This window comes from Rhipicephalus microplus, chromosome 5 (genome assembly GCF_043290135.1).
Source record: "Rhipicephalus microplus isolate Deutch F79 chromosome 5, USDA_Rmic, whole genome shotgun sequence".
In the NCBI taxonomy this organism is placed as follows: domain Eukaryota; kingdom Metazoa; phylum Arthropoda; class Arachnida; order Ixodida; family Ixodidae; genus Rhipicephalus; species Rhipicephalus microplus.
The window spans coordinates 208,312,075-208,333,081 of record NC_134704.1 but is presented as its reverse complement, the minus strand read 5'-3'; the positions used below and the strand labels follow the sequence as shown (position 1 = coordinate 208,333,081).

At 43.7% G+C, this 21,007-nt stretch overlaps 1 protein-coding gene across 8 annotated transcripts in view; it reads right to left on the bottom strand.

The window, feature by feature from the left end:
* Positions 1-2,666: 2,666 nt before the first annotated feature.
* LOC142818105 (uncharacterized) overlaps positions 2,667-21,007 on the bottom strand; it is a 91,319-nt gene continuing 72,978 nt past the window's right edge. For 5 of the 8 annotated variants that reach the window (XM_075896437.1, XM_075896436.1, XM_075896432.1 and 2 more), the window contains 4 exons: positions 17,622-17,695; positions 16,788-16,915; positions 14,031-15,639; positions 2,668-3,551 (listed from right to left, as the gene is read on the bottom strand). In XM_075896437.1, the coding sequence (XP_075752552.1) occupies positions 15,423-15,639; positions 16,788-16,915; positions 17,622-17,695 (419 nt within the window). In that variant the 3' untranslated portion in view covers positions 2,668-3,551; positions 14,031-15,422. Of the gene's footprint in view, positions 3,552-10,606; positions 15,640-16,787; positions 16,916-17,621; positions 17,696-21,007 lie in introns of those variants that run through there. The other 3 variants (XM_075896434.1, XM_075896439.1, XM_075896435.1) reach the window with 3 other exon arrangements.

Sequence of the window (21,007 nt, the reverse complement as noted above, 5' to 3'; positions counted from 1 at the left end):
CTTAAACCAAAGGAACGTATTTCAACACGCTGTCTTGCCGCGATACGGTTGACGAAATTTCTGCGTATGACTGTGTTACTCTTGCACTGCCGACGTTTACAATAAACACGGCAAGTTACACTTCAAGCTTTTTTTATTTGATGTGTTCTTTCTGAAAATAAAGATGATATTTTGGACATTGCCGCGTGACGAACCAGGCACCGAAATTTGTACAGCTTCGTTGAGATCACTTTTCCCCCTTTTGCTCTTCTCTTTAGGCTTTATGAAATTTTTGGTCAGGCTGTGGGCTAGACACAACGATAAAAAAAGAAAAAAAATGTCTTCTCTGCAGTGAACCCGGAGGTCCGTAACTATGCCAGTAAAGTCGGCGTCCGCGGAACTTGTGTGCGTGGCAGCCCGTTGAGTTTGCGCCGACCTCTTTGTTTTCGCCCCTCTTTTGTCCGACGCACACTGGTTCGTATGTATATCCCAAAGGCCGAAAGGACAAAAGCAGCGAAGACCACCCGAAAGTGCGTGGGAACACGTCTCCAGTGTGATTCACGCGCACTAGTAGCTACGGAGACCAGGATCGCGTTAGGGCGAAAGGTGGGAAAGTTAGCCGAAGGAATGCGTGAGAATAGGTTTGCGGGAAGCTTCACACGTCGACACAGCTGCCAAGGACGGCAGAGAAAGCCAGCCAAATGCAAGGGAAGATGTCTCCGGGATAAATGGCTAGTTATTGGAGGAAATTAAAGTGAAGGCGCTTGTTTCTGTCTTCCTTATCTGGAACACAGCTCTACGCCAACCAGTAATTGTATAGGAACATGAAAAGCAAGATTAGATTACAGTCAATAAGGGCCTGTGGATCGCAAATGCATCGTTCATTGTCATAAGAAGCAACACCGCATAACTGTCGTAAACTTTCAAGGCATTCATAGAACGAATTCTTGAGCACAGTCGTTATCTTCTATGATGGCTTTTCAGCATAATTTTGACGGACGCTGCAAATTCGGAGTACGTATACGCGCGCTCGTTCCGTGGTTTCTAATTCAGACACCTGGTTACAACCACCACAGGAGGATAATCGCGTAGCTAACAATGCGGCACAAAGAAGGGATGCTGTCGAACGCCTGCAGCACGCTACGGTTAGGTGCGAGGCCCATGAAAACGCGCACACCACCGCTGGACCGCCTGAACGGTGCCGCAGCGTACTACATCAATAATAACAAAATGCCGCCCTTGTGCCCAGTGAACATGGCAGCGCGTGACGTAATTTCCGCCATAATTTTTGCGCCTTGCGCCGACTGGGCATGCCCTCTCCTTACCTTTCCTTCCTCCGTGTATCACATCGAACACGTAGCACTAGTGTCGATGTTGCAGGGCAGTCTATTTTTTGTGTTTTTCTCTTTGGATTTTTTACGATGTTTGACATGGAATTAAAATAACTTCCACGTGACAGATGCCGTTTTGATTTGGCCAAGAAGACCTATGCCTACCAAGCGATCGAATGATGGGCACATCTTGATCTTGAAATTTGATGTAAGTGCTTCTTTAAGCACTTCAAGAAAATGGCACACAGATTCGCAAAAATATTCGCGCATAGATAGCACTTCGACATCCGTGTTTTCAAAGGCACATCGGGTTTTCCATATACTGTACAGAGGCACAGAAGCATGATTCGATTATAAGGTATGCCTGCCTCGTTTTTAACCGAAAGAAAACGGATGCAGTGTGGACTTAAGCGTAATTCTTTTTTCAAGGTTCTTTGCAACACGTCCCAGAAAAAGACCGCGCTCCAGCAATGTATAAACACGGGTTCAGTTGTTTCCGGAACCACTGAGCCACCTGAAAGCACGTCCTTCAGCGTTCCTACGGCTACCTATCCATATTTACCACTTACCGCAGCTGACGGGCATCTGTCCAGTTTCAGCATTACTAGCAAGATGGCGCAGTGAGCGCGCGTAGCGACACCGTCACGACGCGGCGGCCGCGCTGTCATATCCCACGCGCATTCTGCTTCGTGAAGAGCAGCGGGTCGGCGCTCACTCGCGCACTTTTATCTCGTGGTAGGGAGGTTCGTACCTCTTGGGTGGTGGTCGGCTTTTACCGGAATGATTCTGTTTGCGTTACCGGGTGCACAAAGGTCACTGCAATTGCTGCAGAGTGTACGTTTGTGAAATGAGCGTGCTTTTAAGACACAGCGAAGTAACAACTGACACTTATTCGTCTTAATCTGTACCTGAAAGAACGTTTCGTGCGTCATTAATGCGTGATGAACGCGGGGCACGTTTTCATCTGCTGGAATTCTGCGCGTGAGCTTCCACTTTGTTGCTATCGCGTTCATTGCTTCACCTTTGCGACAAAACTGTGACTTTTGAATGCGAAGCTATTCTTAGTGAAATTCGGTGACTTCCCAGGCAGCGCACCGGCGTTGGACCGATCTTGGACCGGTATTGGCTAACGTCGGCTGCAATATTGGCCCAAGGTCGGCAAATCGGCTAAGTGCAACTTCTTACAATGTAGGTCCGTTGTTCAAGCCAAACTGGGGCCAACGTTCTGCTGTTGCATTTGCCGATATCCAGCTGACGTCGGCCCACTCTACCCATGCCAATGAAGGCCCGTCCTTTCACCGACGTAGTTGCCAACATACATCCAGCATATGACCATTCTCGGGCCACTTTGTAACCAATGAAATGCCGCTATTACGCCAGCATTCGCTTTATGACGAATATTGGCTACCATTGGCTTGCCAATTTCCCACCGTTATTATTATTGGCTTTTTACTACTGGCATTTCTTAGCCGGTGCACTTTATATTACGTCCCCAGAACTTCCTCTAGCAGCTTATAGCAGCCCCGTACGAGCTTTGCGGTGTAATATACTTCAAGGCGACTGAACACTGGATGACTAGTGTAGAAGCACTACACGATTCTACTAAATTGTCCATTTTTGCCTTTTTTTCTTGCATAGCCAATTACCCTCACTACATGTAGAGCATAAGACTGCACAAGTCTAATTACTGTCTAATTTTCTCTATACATTTTTCCTCAGTTTTGCGAGAAATTGTAACATAGGCTGTTCTATGAAGTATTAGCTAAAAAAACATTAACTAAAGTAACTGTTCCGTGCAAATATTCAGCACACAAGCAATCTATAAATAAGAATACTTGAACACAATTTTCGTAACTTTATTTCTAAGTATACCAAGCCAAATCATTTATTTTTCAGTTTTGCTTCTTAAGTTACTGCAGTTCAGTAATGCAGCCCAAACTAGGAGGCGAGTTCAGCAAGGCTCTATGGCCATAGGGCTGGCCAGGGCAGCAGAAGTTGGGTGATGATTCAGAGGCTGCAGCAGGAGATGAGGCAATGACAGTGGGCTGCCCAGGGTCTTGCAAGCAGCGATTGGGCAAGAAATCAACCATCACAGGCTGTCGCAGATCCCTCCTCCGAGGGGCAGCAGCGACCGGGCTGCAAATCTATGAACACATCTGTGAAGTGCCTTACCTAACCTCTATCGAGGCCAACAGACTTGAACAGCCACGTCTTGATGAAACGCTGAGTTTTTTCAGACACCTGCATACGTAAATAGAAATAAACAACTCAAAATAAGTTCTAATCACTGCAGTATAACATATATGCAAGCGAAAACAATGAAAAACAATGACAGCAGACGTTATAATGTACTATCCAGATCAAATGCCATGAGGCCATCATGAAAAGAAATGAACAAATACTTCAACAGTCATTGTGCGAAAAAAATCTGCCACAGACCAAAATATTTAGGAATAGGTTTCAATTAAAGTTGATTAAAACAAGCTTGTTTGACTAATTTACAAATAAACACCAGCTCTTTCATAATTTCTACACATGACTTACAGGGTTGCAAGCCAGGTGAACTAGTGTGCAGCTAAAGCCTATGGCTGTATAAATTTATAACAGGACAACAAGACACACGACCGCATGAACTTTCAACTCTGGATTATTCTTCGGCACACGTCAGCTACCAGACAGACCACCAGATAGACAACACAAGATGAAAGAATCTATGCTAACCCAATTTCAGCACTGACACTTGTGGATTATTGCAAGGCTCCTGTATCAACCTTAAAATGATATCTCCAAAGGCTATGAAAGATGTGCCGATGTGGTTTCCTATGTTGTTCTTCTTTTCGCAATAAATAAACCTCCGAAATCTCACGTGCTTTTGGAGACTTGCATTGATCCAAAGTCTTGGTATCATAGGAGACCAGGACTGGATAGGTATCTCACCAAAAAGCAGTACTTGACAGAAACTCGTGACACAATTCAGCCATTTGCGGACCGGCTGCAGGGAGAGCACGTACTTTTGGCGCTGCCGTGCTTCATTTTGGAATGAACAGCTCTAAAATACATTGTGCCAGTAATACTGTACTGTGGTTTAAAAAAACTGTCTGAAGGCTACTCACACATAAGTGGCATTTGAAAACAGAGAGAATCTCTGCAAAGCGGACTGCATCTATGCATGTGGCATCGAAGAGACAGTGTTTTGCAGTGAAGGCAACTTCCTCGTGATCATTTTCTGGTTGGGATTTTGTGCTATGGTAGTACTGGCTTATATGCCCGTGCGGCCACGATACTTCACTGCGCACTTCTGTAGTAAAAAAAACGAATAAGCAGTGGCTGAGGCAACACTTTTTTTTTTGCGGCAAATTTACACCCTGTCTGCGGTATGTGTGTACGTTGACGTTGATCAGGCAAACAACTGTGACAGCATAGCACGGGTGGGGTCGCGGTCTTATGCTTGATAGCATGAGATGGATTTCCGACAATAATGGCTGCATTTAGATGGGGACGAAATATAAAAAGAACACTTGTGAACCAAAAGATATGTGCGCACTGGAGAACCCGAAGCGGTCACAATCTTCGTACGCACATTACAACATACCTCAGAATAATATCTTGTTGGCACATTAAAGCCTACCAATTATCGATGTTGCCCCGCCGCAGTGGTCTAGTGGCTAAGGTACTCGGCTGCTGACCCGCAGGTCGCGGGTTCAAATCCCGGCAGCGGCGGCTGGATTTCCGATAGAGGCGGAAATGTCGTAGGCCCGTGTGCTCAGATTTGGGTGCACGCTAAAGAACCCCAGGTGGTCGAAATTTCCGGAGCCCTCCACTACGGCGTCTCTTTATAATCATATGGTGGTTTTGGGACGTTAAACCCTACAAATCAATCATTTATCGATGTTGAACAGACATGTTCATTTTAGGCCGACACAGGCAAGCGGAAAAAACTGAAACTGCGTGCTAGGTGAACTAAACAACAAGTAAACATCGAAGACATTTGATACTTCTATAGCAATGCACAAATTCCGATGTTACTTAGCCACGGCAGCAAGTGAGAAAAACGCTTACTGAATTGGCTGGCTCCATAAAGCTAAGCTTTGAGTAATGTGCTCCTTTGTGTATAACAAAAACCCTGTCTTTTGCACAAATTAAGATAAGCAGAGACACTTCGGCATCGAGTTTTCACTGCAAGAGTATCTTTTGAACGGCCCAGAGGCGTATGAACGTGACCGTGCACAAGTGTTGTGGGCAATGCACTTTTCCTTTACACGCGACCGTTTACAAAAAAGAAAGACTACCTGCCTATCGTTTCAGTCACTACACGCAGTGGCACCGGATAAAGTTTGATGGTGATGGTCAAATGAACGGACGCATGGAAACTTTGTTAGTTTTGAAGTTCACGACTCAACACTCAGCGGGCCAGAAAAAAAAAGTTTAAAATGCCGTTTTTCGCATGATATGCTCGTTTCTTTTCCAGCAAAACACCGTTTAAACTCGACTGTTTGGTCCTGGCTTACACTGGCCCTGGCTTCCACTGAAAACATACCTGTATTCACTATTCGACAGATCGACAGTTATCTTTTCAGTTAAGTTGTCATTTTAGAATTGGAATAAGGTGGTCTGGCGCATGCGCCATTATTTGTCCTTTCTTCTGTGTGTGATCTCCTAGCCCTTTTGACCGTATATATATTCCCGCCATCTGTGCAATAAAATTGGCTGTAAGCGTGCGCTCTGTCCTATCTCTCTGCTATATCTTCCCTCTGAAACATTCTCTGCGCACTAAGGAAGTATATTTCTCCCAAAAAATGCAATACCAACCAGCCCAAGTAGCTAATCCTTTGGTTTTGTTACGGCGATGCGCGCACGCACCATCTCTGCCAGCCGCCACTCTCCTCTGCGGGAGCAGCTGAGTAGTGCGCGCTCTCACCGCCAGTGTGGCCGTGGAAACTCCAGCGCTGGTTCCCTATACTAGCGACGTTTAGGATTCGATAGTGCGGGTTGCGGAGAAAAAACCTTCGAGAAGGATAACTTCGACTTGGCAAACTTTGAACGACCCCTTTTCCTGGGATGAGCGACAGAAGTCAAACCTGATAGGAACGTCATCAGCACTATGGGGAGGACACTAAAGAACTGGAGATGACCGGACTGTGAAGACGCAATTTCGTACTGAATTGAATCCGCTAGGCCAACAAGGTATCTTTGAGGTAAAACATCCTGATTGAGGAGGTACATGTATGAATACAGTTTCATACAACTGTGAGGTTGCTAGAACAGAAAACAGTTGTAGATAACTGAAATGAACTTTTCATTGTGTAACTTTGTGCTTGCCTTTTTTTCTCAATCATATTCAACCAAAAACAATATTGTCACAAAACTGCCCACACAATGTAGAGTCATTTACTCCACCTCCCCTCCCCACCTCAATAGAACCATTTGTATTGAAAATTGGGATCAGTAGAACACTCTGTAGTGCGAGAGACTGTTTTATAAACGTTCTGCCATTCTTCATTTGCCTTTATATTGACGATTCTCCAGCAAGGAAAAAAAAACATGAAAAATCTGTCACAATGTAACCCAATTTCACGGTAGTACAGGTCTTCGACATCCAAGCTAAATTCACTGCATGTCTTGGGATCTTACTGCCGCAGAAATATCATGATATCCCCTGAATCGGGCCCGAGAAAGGGATCATAATAATGCTATGCCATGCCCCAAAAAGAACTCATGACTGCTGTTAAGTCACTAGAACACGAGGTCAATGACAAGGCCGAGTTCAATGAAGTGATAGGACTAAAATGTCAGTGAACCTCTCATGTTTTACTTGAATAAATTCAAATATTGCTTCAAAGCAGTGTTTGCAGTGACTCGTGTTGCACCAGCAGCTGGCAATATTTTTTCAAGGGTACACTAAAGAGAACCAATGTCTCAGTTTAGACTGACACGTTGCACACCGAGACCTCTCATGCCACAAGTTCATTATCAGCGGAAAAAATTAGGGATGAAGATTATTTTCTATTTCGTGATGCTCAAATTTCGAAAATGAATTGTATTTTCGCAACATTGGCTTGATGAATATTTCTGAAACTTCGTATCTTAGCTCCATCACACCGACAGATAACAGTGTACTTAATTTTGATGAATTATTATTTACATAAGACCCACTACACGTATTGAATTTTATGATGTCAACTGGTTTCGTGCGAGAAGATCAAGTCAGCATCTCCACTCACATTTTCTTTTCGCGCGTTATTTCACTTACCAAGCGTCGTTTCGCGGTAAGGGTGGTATTTCCTGGATTGAGAAATCGTACTTGACTAATACGCTAAAGATGTTTTTGGTTTTAGTGTCTTTAAAAGGTGTACCGAGACAACTTTGAGACATCGCAAAAGGGACATCTTTAGTTTCCTCGGTATGCAAGTAGTATTTCCACTTACCACATAATAGTCGGCCAGCGTGCATGATATAGTTACTTTGATTTTTAGGTTTTCGTTCCAGAGTATTGGCAAACAATGGAGTGGACATTATCGTTACGAGTCAACAAGGTTCCTCCGAGTTTGCAAACGGAGTTTCCATGCAGCCTGAATCACAGAAATCACTGTCATGGTCAATAGGGACAATGCACTCATGGTTTATATGTACCACGAGCAGATCGCTTTTCTGCCATTAGTACGTAGTGAATCGCCAAGTTCCTGCAACGTCACACTGCCTTGTCATATCACAGAGAAGCCACCCACTTGATATCGAAATTGATAGTGTCCTTTAAAGGTAGAGGTATTAAAAACATATGCGATGCTTTCCCACGGAACACAAACTCTCTTGTTGAAACCAATCGTCTTCTATAGAACAACAATTCCTAAATATTGAAAATTCGTCTCAGTACTCCTTCAAGTGATGCCAACAAGATGAATCAGGACAGCAATATCATATGGTTTGGCAGTATGTATTTCGGTACATGCACGATTACCTGATCAATTGTGAAGGGAACAATATAACGAATGGGTGGTAGATCACAGCCGGTCTATAGGTGCTCGCTCGCTCCGTGCTTTTATGGCCTAAGCAGCCACCGCGAGTAAAATATAGTTTTTTTTATACAATGTCAGCGCACTCCGCATGAGGGCGTCGAGAGCCAACTCTTCAAAACGCATTTAGCCGCATACGCACTGCCTTGTAAATCAGCTGTCTTCGGCCACTTTCTCGCGCCAATTACTTTTCAATTAGTAGGAAGCAGTGCGAGTAGTAGAGGTGTGTGTTGGCACAGCCTGCATTTTTTGGCACACATGCATTGGGTAATGAATACGCACACGCAACGACACAAAATATTTTTTAAGGCTCGAACACATTATATTCACTGAATACGAAAATGCTTGAGGCTCGTGTGGTTGGATTTATCATTTAGGTGCACGTTAAAGAACTCCACATGGTCAAAATTCCCAGAGCCTACCACTATGGCGTCCTTCATAAACATATCAGTGAATTAACTTCCTCGAATAAAAATCCTTGACAATCACAGTTGATTCTAGAGCAATACATTGAAGATTCACTGCTGCTGGCCTGTTCGGAAAGTGTGGACAAGAGTCACGCAAAAACGTCGGCGCTAATTACTTCTGAAAAGTTTCTCCAGATTCTAGTTAACTGCATAAAAATGTCAACGGATCGAAACGACATGCCGTGTCGCTTTGTTTACAAGCCCACACAAAAGCATTTATGGTTAGAAGCAATGTCGCTACTTCAGCTAAAAGCATCACAACAAACTTTTGCGAACAGGGCTTTTTTTTTCTTCAGGCGCAATGAAAATATATTAGTACTAATGAGGACATTTTCTGATTTTCTAAATTTACATTGTTCCCGTGCGTCTCTGGCGAGCCTTATTGCATATGAAAATGTTTCACATTTTTTTTCGGCACTGAAGATTGCATCTGGGATTTTGCGGGCTTGGGTTTTTTTTCTTTACTAAAACGACTTTCCAGAACTGCATCACTACATGCTCTTTTATGTCTCTAAATTTTGTGTTTTCATTTTGAACAATTATTATTTTTATTGACATTCTTATTACTACTGCTATTACTCTTGCTCTTGCGAGTGCTATTCACTCCTACTTGTGAAAAAAAGTGACCATCCCTCTTATGCTTTTACTTTCACCTTTTTGAAGTACTTATTTCAATAAGCACGAAATGTGGTACCTTGAACAAGAATGTGCGAAATTTATCATTTTCATGGGCACTAGCTGCCGGCATGTGAATTCGAAGTAAACGTTTCCAACACTATTTTTCTCAGAAAAAAAAGATTATGTTGTCTGTCATTTCCTCTGCCAGTTTGTGACGGATCTTGTGGCCGAGCCTTCTGAACCCGACGCGCAATGGTACATGCATGCAGAATGGAATATTGATCAATTTACTCCTGTCATGAAGTATCAGAAAGAGGTGTCATGTATGCTTCCTACCATGTTTTCATTGCGTTGGTACCACCAGGAAGTGCAAGAGTAGAAATGAACCTGAGCATTATTTGAGTGCGCTAGCCTTTTTTTCCAATGGACGGTGGTGAGTTAGTTTGGAACAAGATTGCGGTAATAGGTAGAAGCACGACCTTCTTCCTGTACACAGGCCGCAAAGGAAGCAAACGTGCGCCTTCAGACCGACCGCAGGTAGATATGGTCGGGACAATGAAGAGAAACAATTACTTGACTTAGATGAAGAAACTGTGGTCTGAGAACTCTAATGCTACAAGTTTCACTGTCATCGTTTCATTATTAATAAATAAAAATCAAGGTAAAAAATTCAATGTTAAATTTGATGCTTAAACATTTGCCAGGGTGCGACAGCTGAACTAGAATTTGGAGCAATTTTCAAAGCAGCAAATTGTTACTTTTGGAGCACTAAAACTCAAATTTGAAGCAGGTTACAAGCGAAAAAACATTCATTTTTTTACCACGAAAGACCGAATTTCGAGCAGCTTGAGAAAGAAGGCTTAGATTGATTGATTGATATGTGGGGTTTAACGTCCCAAAACCACCATATGATTATGAGAGACGCCGTAGTGGAGGGCTCCGGAAATTTAGACCACCTGGGGTTCTTTAACGTGCACCCAAATCTGAAGGCTTAGATTAATTTAAATATATATATATATATATATATATATATATATATATATATATATATATATATATATATATATATATATATATATATATATATATATATATATATATATATATATATATATATATGTATGCAAGCCATTTAACATTCCCTAATAAATCATGCACAGTGAATATGAGCACTGCTATTTCACCAAAGTAGTATTTTCTTTAATCAACCCACTCAGCAAACAATCATGAAGTCCACATTAGAAGTCACCAGGCCTGTCAAATTGTTTGAGAATTCGAATGTGGATTTCCCAAGATGATGACCATGAGATTACTAAAACTGAAAAAAAAACTGATTTTTTACAGCTGCAGAGATGTTATATTGAACTCCAAATATTTTTGCCAGTAACTTTTCCTAGTCACAAATATGTGGCATATACATACATCTGTCATTCAACAAACTGTGCAGTGTCTAGAGACTAGAACTATAAGCCCCTTCTAAATATTATAACGCTTTTCCGCAGGCCACCCATTTACTATGGCGAAGGTGGCTGAAGCGGTGTTTCTGCACAGGTTAGAACAAGACCAAGAAATTTTCAAACAACAACTCCCCCCCCCCCTCTCTTCATTTTTTTTTCATGAAGGAGTTAGGTTTAGAGCACAACTTTTTGGCTTGCTTGCAAGGCGCGTTTGACCAGATAAAGTAATCTGGTCAAACCATTGCGAGACCAACCCGCCAGTTGGCCTCGCAATGGCACCAGATATCTATAGCATGTGGTGTTGCTATGGCAACTGACGTCACGGCATGAACTAAAGCTTGTAGTGTACAAGCTCGATGTGCTGAGAGTTTTTACATTTCCAGCTTTAGTTCCTAATGGTTCCTAACATGCCATGGCAGCACTTGCTTACTAGAAAATATTTCCAACGAAGTGTTGCTGGCTACGGCAATGTTGTAGTTGCGTCGTCCCGCAGGTAAATATATCTGTTGCGGTCAGCAGACCGACAGGCACGAGGCGTTGTGACTTCATCTGGTTGGTAAAGTTTCGCGAGTGTCTTGACCTAATGAACAGCTGTCTTACACTGCGGTTTATGGTTAGGGTCTGCCCGCATAGATTGATGATGCAAACTACAAGTGGCTAAAGTGGTCTCCATTTCTCGCTCAAATTAGCGCAAACGAGAAAATTTTGAGGCTGGTCGGGCACTTTGGCGCACGTGGCGCAATTTCGGCAAACTTTATGGTTTTGGCACAGCTCAGCGCACAAATGAGGAATTTTATCAAATTGACGCAATCAGCGCAGCTGTTGCACACCTGTATTTGAGCATCACGTAGCAAATTTCAAAATGTCTTTTTCGTATTTTCATGACATTCGCTCAATGAAACTTTCCAACCATCGTATGCTAGGTCTAGCACTCACTGAACACAATGTACTTCATTTTTAATGAGTAGAAGCTATGTGGGACCCCCCCCCCCCCAGTAGACGCCTTCATTATTTCGTACGTCACTGTGTTTGGCACGGCAATGTCAGTGTAACCTCCACCCAAATTTTCTTCTTCCATGTTTTTTCCGTCGCCGAGCATCATGTCGCCGCAAGAGAAGTGTTTGTCGGATAGTGAAATTAGAAGTACTAATATGCAAAAAAATGTTTTGCTCTTTAGGGTCTCTTTAGAGAATGGAAGCGTACTTCACTTTACGACAAAACTGCCGCAGGAATTAAACCTTCAGTTTTTATACATAAGGCTAACGCTTTACTCAAACTGGGGTGAGACAGCTGAAACTAAATTGGAAGCAGTTTCTGGAGCAGCAAAATTTCAATTTTGGAGCAGTTAGCAGCCTTTACTAAGTGGTCCTGAGAGCTTAAAAAATCTATGTTTAGCAACCTGGGGGCACCAGTGCATACTTTAATTGGCTTATAATACTCATTACACTGAAACAGATTTTGAAGGAAGTTTTTGAACAGATGATCGCTAGGTATGAACTGCACTACTTTTTTACATACCACACACGTGACCTATATAGCCCTCGTAACACGTAAAACAATATCTAAAAAAAGTTTTGTTGAAAGCTAGGTTTCGCAAAGACAATAAAAAAGAACCCATCACACTCAAAAAGAAATTAAATAATTGTGATTGCACAAGAATCTTACTGACGTAAGAGTGGTCGTTCACTTTAAAAAAAGCGCGACATGATAGCGTTAAGAGCTTCTAACAAACAAAAGCGTGCTGCACTGCCGTTCGCGGTCACCTCATGCAGGACCAACTCCAAGAGTGCAGCGCGAGATCAAAGAAATCTCGCCACATATACTTTCTCGTAAAGCGTGTGCATATGGCACTAAGTGATAAGCAAGTGATACTGATAACGCCTCTCCACATGAGCAACCACGCGGTATTATTATAGCACAAGTTGGCCAGTGTTGACATTTTTTCAATATCTATAGGTCATCACCGTCGATGAAGAACTCCCAATAATACATTGGCTTGCGATTGCTGCTCGCGCCCCTCCGTGACTCGCGTAAAGTGCTCGCGCACCACGGGTGAAAAAATCCCTGTCCACGCAAACAAAACGCTGATCGTAGAGAGACAGCTTTTATTGCAAAAAAAAAGAAGAAAAGAAATAAAACTAAGTCACACTGCCGCCGACCGAAACACTGATTGAGATAAGCCAAAAGTTCGTGTAGCCTAGGGCCGGCACGCATGCAGCGACACCTCTTTAAGCACTTGTTGCGAGTTTCGATTACAAAAAGACGTAGTGTCGAATCGCCATTAATGAAAACTGTGTCAAGTGATTGCCGATGTGTAAGGAGACACGAATAAAGCACCAAGGTGCCCGTTTATATTGTTTACAATGGTTTGAACACTCGCTTTGTCACCGTGGCTTCGCATGTAGCCAAGTGTTTCTCTCTACCTGCAGACACTGATGTGCGAATTTCACTTGCGATAGCTTTTTTAAATATAAAATGCAATGAGAACTCTCGCCTGTCTAAATAAATTAGTAGCTAATGGGTGTAAACTGGGAATAGGTTGCACACATTCTGCCGCTCACGGAACCCATATTGAAAACCCATGTGCACGTGCCAGAGCATCCGGGAGACGCGTCGGATGCAGGGAAAAAATGACTCCACGTTTACAGTTACTCACTCACACCAAACACGTACTCGTAGGTGACCACATGCAGCAGTGTCAACATCAAAGTCACAGTGCCTGGGGGAATGCGTTATGCACGACAGAGAACCGAAGAGTCAACTCCGCTATGCTTGCCCCCAAACTCGGTGGTTTTCGCTAGCCTAAAGTGGCGCTAGAACACACAACCTAGCTAGTAGAAGCAGCTAGCTCGATGCACGGCAGCACATTTTTGTGAGTCACGCATATTTGCTAAAGTTTAAAGATTATGGCGGCACTATGGGAGCCTTTGTCACCAGAAATGTGGAAAGTGAAAAAAAAAAACACAATTGGGTGCATCTTGTTAGTCAAACTCGCCATTTTTTTCCCCACTGAAGCTGACGTCGGCATCAAAATTCTAGCTTTCGAGGCTGTTTCGGAGCAGTTCGGTGCAATTTTCTTGATTTAAGAGCAGCTTTTAGAGCAGCTTGGTGCAAAAAAATAGAAATGTATCAAAAATGCGCAATGTGAGCAGCTGTCTCACTCCTTACCAATTTATTTGTGTTGGCAGTACAGCCCAGGTCGCAACAGCCTCTTTTGCCTTACACATTAGCTTATTCCAAAGTGATCAAAGATGAATTGGCTGCATCTTCAGTACAGGAGGCTGTGTGCAAGTCATGTGTGCACAAGCTATTGAGCAGTGTTAATGCTCAGATCCAGAGGTTTCTAACAGCAGGGTTTCCAGATTATGCAGTCCCTAGACCCTGCGAAAAGGTGGTGAGATGGATCAAACATTTCAACAAATGCGAAGTCTGTGAGAAAAATCATGAAAGCCACTTTAGCCTGCTGCCCTACGTTCAAGTTCATTATTGATACAAGCTCTTATTAGTACATGAAAATATACAACACTTGTTAGAGTTGTTGACAAGGTGGCGTAAAATTAAGAGTGTCGCATCCAGATATGATGTGGCAGTGGTATGTACGGCTCTTAAGAAGCTGGGCAGCACTTGCACACTTGGTAAGCTCGAGGCCAAAGGCAAAACCAAAAATAAAGGTGAATGTGGTCACAAACACCAAAGCTCCTCCATTCCTTGTGTTACAGGAGTAGTGTACAAGATTCCTCAGTCTTGCGCCAACAGTTACACTGGTCAGACTGGTAGGTACATGTTAGATTACGGGGGCACCAGAAGAAATGTGAAAGAATGTCCGAATATCAAACTTGTTTGCTTGTTGAACACAGCGTCACTGAAAGCTACTGTTTAACAAGATCAGGGGTGCAACAGCCGAAATACAACTTGGAGCAATTTTGGAGCAGCAAAATATTACTTTTCAAAGCACAAAAATATAAATTTTGAGCAGGTTACAGAGAAAAAGATGTGCAATTTTCATCACTAGATACCAAATTTTGAGCTGTATAAAAAGAAAGCTTACATATAGAAACAAAATATGTAAAAAGCATTCGACATCACCTAAATTGTGCAGTGTAAACATGAGCACTGCTATTTCAACGAAAGTGGTATTTTGAACCACCCCACTGAGCCAACAATGATAAAGTCCATATTAGCATTTGCTGTGCCTGTAAAATCATTTGACAGACTCTGCGAATTTAAATATGGATCTGCCAAGCTTGCGACCATGAAATTCTGGAGTTTCCTGAAACTGAAGAGCAGAGGTGGTGAAAAAAAAAACTGGTGCACAATTTAGTTTTTTTAGGTAAGCAGAAATGTCATACACTGCTCCAAAATATTTCCAGTAGCATATTTAGACATCAGTGATTACACTGATACTGATCATTAGGGAGCGTACAAACGCATGAGTAAGTGAACATTATGTGCAGTGTCTCGTGACTAGGGATAACAGCCCCTTCCAAATATCAATACGCTTTTCCATAAAGCGCCGGTGTAAAATAGCAAAGGTGGCCTAGTGAGGATTCCCTGCACGGGTTAGAATTCCAAGCCAAGAAATTTTCGAATCACTACAACTAACCTTCCCCAACTTCCCACCTTGTTTTTTTTTTTCCACCGTGGGGTTAGGTATCCATCGCTTCGGCTCTCCCTCGAAGGCGCGTTCAACCAGGTAAAGTAACAACGGCGTGCACCCGTCGACCTAGCGACAGTACCGCAGATGTCCATCGCCAGGACCGTGGTCAGGACGACGCAACTTGAAGACAAAAAAGAATGGGGGGTGGGGGGGGGGGCTCAGAGCTTTCAATGAAATAGGGAGTGTCCAGTTTTTTTTTCTTTTAAGCTTTATTCACGAACTGTGCGATATTTCACGGCAGCTCTTATAAGATGAATCAGTTTTCGAAGCTTACCAAGTTTGCGCCTGTAGATCAAAACAGCATTGAGAGTAAGTGACAGTGAATATGGGCCCATCCTACAGACGTAATCTATAAGCAAAGAACCCTGTGAGCTGAGGTCGTAGATGGCAGAAGCCTTGCCAGAAATTTTTTTCAAAGGGGCGCCACCTTGATTAGAATGGGTCCCAGCTAGGCAAGTAGATGTGGTAGACTCTTATTTTTTGCTCCCCTATATACCGTAGGAAAATATTGGGAGGGCAGAGGCACGGGCCTGATGTGCCACCCGCTGGCTACGCTAATGGTGGATAGAAACCAGTGTGGTCGAGCACACACATAGAGAAGTAGAGCCAGGGAGGAGGGTGAGAGTGGCACAGGCTACAGTTAGGTTACCTTGGCGAGAAAAGTAGCTCTAACTGGAGTGGCACATGTATTATGTAAGAAAGAAGGTTGCGTCCAACGTGCTGGCCGAACACACCGAAGCAACTGGCAAGAAAATAGATGGAATAAGGTGAAATTACCAAAATAAAGGGAAAAGAATAGGACTTCCGGGCTATATCTAGATTCTCTGACAATTCGGACAACGGGGCACATTCCTGAAAGTAATGACAATGACAGCAACTTCCCCCAGATATACGCACCTACATCCTATTTAGAAATATATATAATTGGACTGTTCGCACATTCATTATTAGTTGTGACAGGGCTCGCGGGTGGAAACTTAAATGTTCCGCTTTTATGCGAGCATTCATGGTCGGTGCTCATGTTAACCCCATAGATGAATAACAACCACAACACAAAGAGAGAGAGGAGACAATGGCACTGCAAGCCACCGTGAGATTACCCTCACGTATGTAGCGCACTGTAGCATGCCGCCGGTAACTTTTGCGGTCTTTTCGGATTGTGTAGTCTGCAGAAGTCCGCGCACAAGAAGCAAAAGCAAAACAACGCTGTTCGAAAATGAAGACACTGCAAAGTCACGGTAAAATCACACATGCAACTGCTAGCTTACCATTGCCAGTACGAGGCGAGATCACGTGACCAAACACTGCACGTCACAGCGATTGCAGCATTCGCGCCTCCGGCGGTGGGCCTCACGCCCAATATGATAGGGAAACTGCATGTCCGACTCTTGGTACACTGAACGGTGCAGCAAGCAATAGAGGAAGACAAGTGGTCGGTGCAGGGTGAATCAGTGGTCGAAAAAACAGTGACAAGAGACTTTTCGAAAACAGTCAAGCATAGATTCTTGGCTCTCTAACGCATTTGTAAGTAGTGTAAATAAATATCTTGTATATAATAGAAACCAAATGTCAGTGAATTGCTGAATCATACTCTTTTATAACATACTCTTTCCTGTCATGCAAGTTTTGGTTCATGTCAAACATTAGTTGGCAAAAAATTAGAGCTCACTCAAACTCACTTATACATACTTCGCGTCTGAGGCTCATTCTAACCCACCAAAATTTTATTAAACCAGACTCGCTTTTAGTTCGTCTAAAGGTGCTTTTAGTTCGCTAAAAATGCCCTACTTTAAAGAGCAAGTGACTACCAGGAGCTCAGCCCTTAAGGAAAGCGTCACTTTGAGACTTCAGCTTTTCTGGTTTCTATGAATAGAAAGCACTTACGAGACATTTTGAAACTTGCCACTCTTTACTAGCACTGGTGCCCAAGCGATAGCCAACACACTGCCCTAAACAAGCCTTGGAATGCAAACCAAATGTCAACAGCATGAGAAAAAATGAATTCTTTGTTATTATGGCAGGACAACAACACTTGGTAGGCTAAAAAAAGAAATAATTGGAAAACTGATGTGTTTTGAAACACCCGACAGCGTTGTACAGACCTTGTGTAGAATTTGCTGCCATCTAGCAGACACCGAGGGCATCTCTGCAATGTTGAAGGCTCGGTGCGCTCCACCTGTGCAGGCACGGAATGTCCATATTAACGTGTGGCAGCATATAGGGGCGGCAATGCCAACAAATTTTTGTGTGCCATGTTGCTCAGACTGAGGAAACTGGGATGCTAAAAGATATTTGCAGGAGATTAACCTCTATGTTATTCGACTTCCTCGTGGCTGACGCGAAGGGCCAGATCTGTTGCTCATTTTGCTGCTTACAATTAAATGCCTGTTCATGTTCTTCATTCTATCCAGATGTGGAACAGCATAGGCACTCATCACAGCACGCTCTTTCATGCCATGCCAGAATGAAACGGTTTTGGCACCGTGTGAATGCAGGCACAGACAAACCAGCCTTGTGCACGAACTTCAAAGTTGCACCACCGCTACTCATGCTTGCCTCTGCTGCTGTTTACAGCATTACTTTGTCGATTACAGTGCGATAACAAAAACATATTAGCCATGTAGCTTCTGCATGTAGATTCGCACAACCATTCCATTAGATTCTAGTCTAATGGAATGGTTGTGCTCGAACATGTTGCTTATAGTTACTTGTTCATTGTGGAGTTTAATAAGGTAACATTTGGTGGTGTGGCTTGCACACGTATTGCTTCACTATGTGTGCTTTTTCAAGCATTCCATGTGCTCTTTCAGGTGGGGCGGCCAATTTGATAAGGGCAAACAGAATGCTGTAACCCTCCGCCTATTATAATTATTTTTTATACCCCAAGAAGAGTAAATATGTTATTCCAAATGGTGATCCTTCTTCATAAAAAATCTTGTATCCACCTTTGTGTGCCGCAAAATGTTAATAGATGTCTCAAGTGTGTCGACACTGTTCAAAACTGAAAAATGCTGTTCTGGCAAATCTGTGTCCTTTAACTGTGGGTGTGCTCCCACTGTTTAGGCACAAAGGTGGTTTCGCAAATGTTCAGTAGGCGATACACAACTACCCTGCTGCAAACGGTGTGAAACGTTAATGTGCAAATAAGCCCCGAAAGTAATGACGTGAACGCAAATTATTTACACCTACTGTGCTGTTTACAAGCACATGCCCCCCCGCCCCCCCCCCAAAAAAGGGTATTCAATGAAATACCAGCTAATCAGCATCTACTTATTGAATACGCCTTTCAATTTTTTTTTCACGTACAGAAGACTTTAAGATTAAAAAATTTTACTTGTGTGTTAATGTTAAATATAGCGTACGTTGATGACTACAGCAGCAAAGCATTATTTACTTGAAATATAAAGAAAGAGTAAAAAGTTCCATTTCAAGTTAGATGTGCGATAACTTGGAGGGGCTATTTTGTAAGTATTCTATCTAGAACAGGGCAGACTTGAAACAAAAGAATGAAATTAAGCCACACTAGATTGATCAAGGCTATTCTCATGGTCTAGACATGAGAATAGCCATGGAAGGTGCATAGAACGGGTGGAGGCCGCATTGCGTCAATAAAATGGAGCCAAAATAGCATCCGAACAACATGGATTTGATTGAAATGAAGCACTTGAGCCCCAAAAAATGTAATTACCCTGTTTTGCACCTCACTTATCATAATCCTGCTGCGAAAATCACAACAAAATGACTCCTCCGAATTGCGACACCACCTAGCTTCTACTCAAGACACAAATAAATGGCTGAAGTCATCCCAGTCTGCAATCTCATGCTTCGAAAAACAACAAGTGCCAATATTGATGATGTGCTGCATTCATTTTATATTTTTACTTGTGTTGAAAGCATTTCCAAATTAGCTTGCCTACAAGCTTTTTGATCCCTCTTGTTCTTTCATTTTATCTCCCCCCATTCCAAATAAAACACTTACAAGTGAACCCCACGTCGACATAGGCCATTTCTAGTAAATTACGCTTTGCAATGGTGTAACAGAGCTTCCTTAGCCCCCAGCTGTGTCTCGCTATAGCCTCTTCTCAGCCATCCTGCATTGTTCCTCATGAATAGCAAATAACTAAAGCAATCCTTATTTTAAAATCCGGCCACTGCTCCGGTCCATTTAAATGGCCCCTAAACAACCTCTTATAATATTTTTCAAACGTTCGAAGTAAACACGTGCTTCATATGCAAAATGCTGCATGATCTGTGATTCTCCACGTGGCAGCGCAACAAGCCGCCAGTGCTCCACATATTCCAAGAAACAATCCCCGCATGCCTTTCGGGCTGGCACGTCACATCAAGAAGTTGAATCTGACGTGCAGAATAAATATGCTGCGATTGGTCAAACAAGCACCTATGACTTCCTGTTAGCCTGCAAGAAGCTGTCCACGCCACTCGTCGTTTGTCGTTATGCCCGCATGCATGCACGTGCTTGTAAATCAGGTACTGTGGTCCGTAGGACAGGGTTCATATTGCCACCAGCACGTAGTGGGTCGACAGCAAGAGCGGCTCTCCATCGGGAGGAAAAAAAGATCGCGTGCGTCTTCTCTGCTCGAGAGCCAGCCACGACTGACGCATCGTCCTAGAGCTAGCTACCCGGTGGTTCAATAAAGCCCCCCAGTACTTGTGACTCATCGTGACAAACTGGTGGAAGTGCTGGGTAGTCTCACGGATGCTGCAAACCCCCCAGAAAGCCGTGATACGAGTCCAGTGCCAGTCAATACTCCCGTGCATCGGACCAGCCGCCGAATCAGGGGATTACCTCCGGAAGCCGATGAAACTGCTCCCACCACGTCGACAAACATAACCAGCGCTTCGGTGCAAACCTCGTCAACCGGCACGGGAAGCACGACGTCGAACCGCTGTACGTTGGAAAGCCCACGGGCACCGGCGACGTTCCATGGCACGAAGCACGAGGACGTTGAGGACTGGTTGGCGGACTTCGAGCGTGTAGCCACCTTGAATCAGTGGGACGACGTGGCGAAACTGGGTCGTGTCTATTTCTATCTCGAAGACGGAGCACGTACGTGGTATGAAAACCGAGAGGAGCAGCTGACGACGTGGCCCGAATTCTCTCGTAGACTCCTGCCGACCTATGCCTGTGCTGATTGCCAAGAACGAGCTGAACGAGCTATTCTTGCCCACGTCCAGTTGCCAAACGAAACTGTCACCACGTACGTTGAAGACATGACGCGCCTCTTCTGACGGGCTGATTCAAGAATGACGGAGGACAAGAAGTTGCGTCACTTGATGCGCGGTGTCAAGGACCTGCTTTTTGCCGGCCTCGTGCGCAGCCCTCCGAAGACGGTCGCGGAGTTCTTGTCCGAGTGCGTGACAATGAAAAAAATGCTGCAGCAGCGATCCAACCAATACGACAGGCAAGTCAGTGGCATGTCTACTGCCGACATTTTCACCGCCACTAGAACCAGCAACGGCTGTCTCC